A 7,396-nucleotide genomic window follows, 5' to 3' on the forward strand; every position below is an offset into this window, starting at 1 on the left:
GGAGAGAGTTTTGTGTCAGCCCTCTGTAGTGGGTGAGGATGTCCGGAAACCTGTTTAAAAAGTGACAAAGCAAAGTTGCATCGAGTCAAATGTTTCCCAATGCTTTCCTCTGCCTTTGACATCATCCACCTGGTGACAGGGATGGGGAGATGGAGACAAAATGTTATGTGACTTGTTAGTGAGTGACGGACCCAGGGTCAACACCGGGACCAGATTCCAACAGTGACTGACTCCCGAGTCCTCTGCCTGACCCATCCCCATGCCTGTTTTGGAAACAGGTCTGCAAAAGCCATGTGAATTGGTGCAGCTCAGTGGGGCTTGGCTGATGGTCACATTATATAACTGACACGGTCAGTGGAAATTCACCCTTGGGGATTGCAACATGTTCGTTGCACATTTCGTTGCAACCTGCGATAAGGGGGATAACCAGCCTGCTTTCCAGAAGGTTGGTTGCAGTTACTTATTGACAAAGCACTCAGCCGTCAAACTTGCACAATCCCACGGGCCCTATAAATACCAGGTACCTTTCTGAGCCTCTTCCTCAAACAAACTTCATCCTCCGTTGATCTCTCAGGTGCTTTGCACGGGCACACAGTCCACAACCAACTGGCAGCCATGAGGATCCTGTACCTGCTCTTTGCTGTTCTCCTCCTCCTCTTCCAGGCTGCTCCAGGTGAGAAGCAAAGTAAATCCTAAAAAAGAATGAAAGTGCTTGTAAGCAGAAGTGTGTGCATAGGAGGAAAAAAGCAACCATCAACTGACAGGCAAAATCTGATGCTGTCGGGATGGTGCTATGCAGTGGATGGGACCAAGAACATCTGTGCTCATGATGGCTGTCTTCCTAAAAATGTAACACATGATTTATTGTATAATTATCCATCATAATTTTAGACTGAAAACGGATATTTTAATGTCTTCCCCTTCCCACAGGTTCTGCAGATCCTATTTTTGCTGACACCGCAGAGTGCAGGAACCAGGGAAATTTCTGCCGTGTTGGGGCATGCCCACCCACCTTCACTGTCTCGGGGTCTTGCCACGCGGGGCTGCTGAATTGCTGTTCAAAGTAAGTGCCGCAGGACTGAAGGGCATCAGAGGGCATCTTTGTTCTGCCATTTTATCTACCCTTTCTTTGAATAATATGCACAGCTCCATGGGGCTTGCAGGGCAGCCATTTGTGAGAAAGTCCAGATGGAGGATGAACATGTACACATCGTAGATGTGTGTTTAAGGAGACAATTCATTTTGATGGAAGTTATGTATGAAAGCAAAAGTTCAGGAGGGTCATATTTTCCCAGAATTCAACATTTTTCTCTTTATTTTGAATTTTGATGGGGAAAAAAAAAGATTTTTTTTTCAAGAAATTATTAGGAACATATCTCACAGTATTTTCATCCATCGAGGGAAATGTCTTCTCCCTTCATCTGTTCTTTTCATTTCCAAAATGACCTAGAAAATTAAATTTTAAAGGAGGAAAAATGTTCACAGAACTCTGCTTCTCATTCTCTTCTTCCTCCTACCACTGTGCAACCTGTAGAAAGGTGAAGAAGAGTGAATTTGTTAGTGACTGGAGACAACTGAGTGTGCATTTCACTATTGACTTTGGAGTCAATTTTCTGATAATGTCTGGAGTTTCCCTGATAGCAACACTTCTTCTTTCCTTAAGGTTTTAGGGGAACACACTTCAGCTTAGGATAACACATTCTCCTCAGGCATTTAGTTCTTACAATAGTTTTGTTCAACAGATTACCATGTGATTATCGTTGCCATCTGAAGCAACTGTCTATCACATACACTAAATTTAGTGGCAAATTAGGAGAGGTTCCTGTGTCTTTTGATGAAAAGGACAGGTGTGATGGCAACTCATCCCAACAGGAGATGTTCAGGCAGATCCTCAGCCATTGATGTGACTGGACAGAGCCCAGTTCAAAATAAAGGAAGGACTCAGATCTGTTTTTTCTGAATTTTCCAGAACTCCTTAGTCTATTACTTATAGACTTGCCAGGGTTTGAAGGTTCCCAGAAACTGAAGAAAGTGTGATGATATGGCTCTAGGGAAGAGGTTTCATAGCATTTGTTCAGCACACGGGGATCCTCAGCCAGACAGTGGTTTCAGGAAACCCAAGTCATACCAATATTAGGACATGTTTGTTGTCAGGAGATTAAGATGCTAAGGAAGCATCTGCTTAGGAACTCAGGAAAGTGAATGGTGTAGAAGCAACATGATATTGGATGATTTTATAAAGGGATGACTCTATCCCTCAGTCTCTGTGAATGATCATTCTCTTTAGGAAGCAATTTCTACTGATAGCGAACAGACTGGTAGGAGCAAATGGCAGATCTCCAACACCAAACTTCTGTAACAACATCTGTTGGGCCTGATCAGAGGAGAACTGGGGCTGGGAAAGGAGTAAGACCTCTTGAGTTTGGATCCAGGTGTTAATTTTTCTACAGAAATACTCTTTCTCAGAAGAATGTACCCATATGTGATATTGATGGATGCTAATGTTCAGGATTAAAACTCTTCCTATTGGACTGTTAGATTTTCAGTTGGGTTGATCAATACAGCAGTAGAAGTTGAAACCAACAGGGTATTCTGAAGTACAATATAAATTTTATTCCAGCTGAGGATTCAACCTATTGAGTTGGTAGCAAAGAAATCTTTGAAATTGGACACAAAGAGTTTGATTCAGTAAGCTACACTGAGATGTTTAGTGGCATATGAGGTGCCCTGGAGTATTTAAACCATATGTACAGGTCTGGCTGAGATAGCTCACGACCTATGGGAAAACACTGCTTTTCAGAAAAGATGGCTGGAGTCCAAGCAGATACCCCAGAGCTCTTCAAATGGCACTGGACTTGTGTGATTTAAGTAATTAAATCAGATCTCTGATCTTTATTTTGGGATGAGCTGAATCACAATTTTATTACTAGTGGTAATACAACTACTTTGCCAGTGACCATACTTCATGTGGACTGGATGTCTGCAGACCTAGATACCCAGCACACATGTAAGTGTATAAATATAGGTTTTTAAAACTGCAGGCTGAACCTGCCCTGTACATTTATTCTGAAAGGCAGAAGGTATTGACGTTTTTAGAGATTGAGCTTAGACTACACTTCAGCAAAATAACAAGACGCTTTGTATCCTTACAGGGTTTCAGCACAGTAAGAGAAGGCTTTCCTGGGTCAGTGCCCTTGTACCAGCAACATTTCCACTGCCTTGAGGAGGTGATTTTGATGGATTCCTCCTCTATCTAAACCCTCCTGCAAATGAGCATTAAAAGAAGCTTCCAGAGGGCATGTCCTGTTAGCACACCGCTTCTGGAGATCCAGGTTTTTCCTCGCTGAAGTCACTCCCTTTTTTGCTTTTAACACACAAGCCACGTTGACAGCTTGGCCACCTATTCCAGCCTACCTCACAGGGATGTTTGGATGTTCAATCAATTCAGGTTCATGCAGCTCTTGGAGGATGTGAAGCAATATATATATATTATTTTATTCACACACAAAAATAAATGTCTTCTTAAACCAATAACTGTGATCTTTCATTGTTACTAACAGTAATTTTCTCTGTGGTTTCGACTCAAGACTCATTGAGTCATGCAATCTTTTTAAACAAGTAAGTCTGTGCAGTCCCACATATTCCCAAGTGATTTGGAAAAGGGAATGGCAAAACCAGCAACCAGTTCTGATGATGATACTAAAGTATTCAGGATGACGAGACTGAACACTGAGTGTAAAGAACTGTACAAGCAACTCTTGATAGTGAGTGACTGGATGACAAAATGGCAACCAATAAACACCTCCAGTATTGCAAACTTTACACCTGACTTCATAAACACAGTGATGGGGTCTGAACTATTCTCTACCTAGAAACAAGATTTGGGGTGATATATAGACTGTTTTTGAAAACATCAGACCTGTGTTCAATAGCCAGTCATTAAAGTAAATTAAATGTCCTGTTTTATTCAGTAGTACAGATATAGTCATGAGTTCTCTAGCGCTAAAAATGCAAAACCGAAATGTTTTTCGTTGTTTCCTCCAATAGTTACAGATGCACAATCAATTTCTTTTCTCCCATCACAACTAGTCATGGAGGCGGGAAGTCAATTTTTTGGAGTCAATTTCCTACATCTATCTTGAAAAGATGTTAGGGCAACACAGGGTTATTTTCATCCAGGTGCATTAGAAAAAAACTAGGAGTTTCCCCACGGCACTGGAGCCTATTTTTAAGCAATTTAATTGATCTTCATGTCCTTGAATTTGGAGCTGTATCAAGCTAAAGAAAGAGATGCTCCTTCCCCACAACTGTAGCCTTTTTTTGTGTCTAAAGAGTCTAAAAGGAATCCCAGTCAAAACCACAAAGGAAATGCAGATATCAAAAAAGTCAAATTAACACAGAGGTTGGGTAGCATTTTATTTCCTTCTTGTCTTAACTTCCCCATTAAAAGCTTGACAATGCTCCTTCCTTGTTAGTCTGAAGAGGACAACATGTCCGAATTTTCCCTGTTATTTTGGAAATATCCTGCACAAGGTTTCTATAAGCCATATTTGTGCAAGAAAAAAAAATCTCTTGACTTCCGCAGCTTTGGATCTGTCAAATGAGGCTAGATCACTTTCTTCTGAACCAACATCTACAACAGGACCATACACTGTAAGTGTTAAATGACACCAAAGGGCCACATATTCCACCTATTTCTGTGGCTTCTTAGAAAGAAAAGGCCTGAGGATACAGCAGTAACCCATGTTTGAAGCTGCCTCGAGTAACCTGCCTGACTGGAGTAATCTTACATTTATATCAGCAACTAAAAAGTCCAGGGACAGCTTTCTGGTGAAATGGAAGACTACTCACCAGATCTTTTGGCCTCCGAAAGAAGATGGTTGTGTTCAAGATGTGTACCAAGAACTGTTCCTGGTCTATGCTAACACCTGAACCATGCCCAAGATATGTTCGGGAGATGGCTAGCTGACCCATTCCTAAGCTACACCAAAGGTCCCGATAACATTTAAACAACACACTAACCATTTAGCAAGCACGTCTCACTGCCCATAAACTGGTCATGTTCAACTTACTACTACAGACGTGGATCATCTGTTTTCCATCCCTCAAGTTTCTGCTGGAAAAAATCTCTGGTATTAAGTCTGGATAAATTCAGGACAGACTGAGCCTCAGATTTCCCTCCTGTCCCAACAAAACACATGTCTAGTGTGTAAGTCATAGAGGTGTTACTCCAAACAGGGTTGTCTCCACCTCTGTCTCTAGATGCCACACCTCACCATCAAGGTCTTTTGTTTCACCCCAGCAGCCATCCTCACTGCAATACACGGCTAACTTCAGGCTCTTTCTCCCATTTTTGCCCAATTTCTATGGAGCCCCTTGAGTCTCTATCTCACCTCTGCACTTCCCACGTCCCCTGAGTGGAGCCTGGGGTTGGCCTCATGCAGGACTGCTTACACAGCTCTCCTGTGTTGATGGCCCTACAGGGACCTGCTTCTCCCGTACCAGTTTCCTGGCCTGTCTCTCTCATGCACTGACCACTGAGAGTTCTTCCCAAGAAGCTCCTCATCGCATGTCTAGTGAGAACTTCCCTCCTACCATTATTTTTTTCCCTTGGACAACTGGCAGGAAGGCAGCTGGAACCAAACTCTTTAATAGTGCAGCTCAAGCTATGGGAGAAAAGAGACCTCTTGGTTGATGTACACCTTCCGAAGCTAATGCAGGACCTCAGAAAACCTCCTCCTTGATCACCTGAAGAATGGATCAGTTTTCAAAATGGTGATTGGGATATGGACTTTCCAAAAATTTGCTGATCAGTGGCTTTTTCCCCTCACAGCTCTCTTCCATGGCAGGGATCCAGATTGGAGATGGTCCCATGGCTGATCTTGGACAGGCACTTCAGTCACTAGGATTGGAGTTCCCCCACTGAAACCTAGTTTCATGCATGAGCAGCCTCTATCAAGTGGTCCATCAAGGGGAACGAACATCGTGTACCTTCCACCCACTGTCACCTAGTTTCATGCATGAGCAGCCTCTATCAAGTGCTCCATCACGGGGAACCAACATCGTGTACCTTCCACCCACTGTCATCTTCACTGTGTCTGTAAACGTCTGTGCCTCTCACTGTCATTTTTTCTTTGCACTTAACTTTGGGACAGGGGAACTCAACACCACTGCTTGCTGCCACCTGTTTATTTACTCCTAGCCACAGGACATTTTCACTAAATTAATTCTTTCCTTCTGTTCTGGCAGATTAGTTGCTCATCAGTTGTGGTTAAAAGCAGGGACTCTCCTTCAGGTCCAAAGACATTCGCACTCCTTGCCCCGCAGCCCAGAAAAAAAGATGACAAGTGGCAATTTCCCAAGCTGAAAAGGCAAAAACCAAACCAACAAGCTCCCTGAAGGAACAGTGAGCCAAAGAGATGAATTTATTGCTATTTCTTCACAAGGACAGGTCCCATACAAAATCCCCCACCCACTCCTTTGCTACCAGATCAAATATTAACTCTAATAGACACCTCAAGATCCACAGCTTCCCATCAATAACAGCCCTACTGCTTTCTCTGCATGCTGGCGACTGTTTGCCCGCATCTTCTCCTGGTGCTCAAGGAGAAGAAAGAAGTGGGGGACCTTGCCCAGGCTCCCTTTCCCCAGTGCCAAGCAGTCTTCAAGGGGGCTGTTACCGCCCCAAGTGTATTTACCTTTCCATAGCGGGAGCCTAGACCAGGACAAGCATTGCTGCTGCTCTCCAGCTGGAGCTGGGGGAGGGAGGTGAGGAGGATGGAGCTGCTCCCCCTTTCCTTCCCTCTCCCTGACGTTGTTTGGTTCCAAAGAGCATTGAACAACGTGTGACCCTGTGGGCAGACCCTGGCAGGGTTTGCTCAAGAGCCTCATTCCCCAAAACAAACATCCCTGCCCCTCATGCCACCTGGGACAGGCAGGAGGAGAATTATGCAAGGAGTAGACAAATGCATTTTCCATCCCCATTAAATCCTGTTGTTTTAGCAAGCAGCTTCACCCTTAATGGCTTCCCTAATGCTGGCCATGTTTTATGATCACGGACTGCCCCTTTCTTACCCTCTTTCTGGCCATGCTCTGTTTTCTGAAATGAAGAGGAGGGTGCATGTGAATGGGGTGCTTTTCTGAAACCTTGAGCAGGTGCACGGAGTGTTTTGAGTTGTGGGGTTGCATCTACATCCTAGCTCACAGATCAGAGAGCTGGTCAATGTTCCCTATGGCTTGCTTAAAAAAAACTCCAGCACACACACACACACACACACACACACACAGTGTTTTAACATAAAAGACTGACTCCTCAAAACTTCTTTTCCCATGTTCAGGAGGAAAACAGAGAAGAGATGACAGAGGATTCCTTCCTCATCCCCTGCCTGAAGCAAAA

At 43.8% G+C, this 7,396-nt stretch overlaps 1 protein-coding gene across 1 annotated transcript; it reads left to right on the forward strand.

Moving 5' to 3' along the window:
- The first annotated feature begins 552 nt into the window (after positions 1 to 552).
- Positions 553 to 1,067, forward strand: LOC142407602 (gallinacin-10-like). The gene is made up of 2 exons (XM_075497229.1): positions 553 to 673; positions 931 to 1,067. The coding sequence occupies exons 1-2, from the start codon at positions 616 to 618 to the stop codon at positions 1,065 to 1,067; spliced, it is 195 nt and encodes a 64-aa protein (XP_075353344.1). The 5' UTR covers positions 553 to 615.
- The last annotated feature ends 6,329 nt before the right edge of the window (positions 1,068 to 7,396 follow it).

Source organism: Mycteria americana, chromosome 3, assembly GCF_035582795.1.
Source record: "Mycteria americana isolate JAX WOST 10 ecotype Jacksonville Zoo and Gardens chromosome 3, USCA_MyAme_1.0, whole genome shotgun sequence".
Taxonomy (NCBI): domain Eukaryota; kingdom Metazoa; phylum Chordata; class Aves; order Ciconiiformes; family Ciconiidae; genus Mycteria; species Mycteria americana.

Excerpts from the sequence above, each read along its gene's own strand:
- LOC142407602 (XM_075497229.1), top strand. The coding sequence starts at position 616 with ATGAGGATCCTGTACCTGCTCTTTGCTGTTCTCCTCCTCCTCTTCCAG. Across the intron at positions 674-930 it reads CCTCTTCCAGGCTGCTCCAG|GTTCTGCAGATCCTATTTTT; the intron begins GTGAGAAGCAAA and ends CCCTTCCCACAG.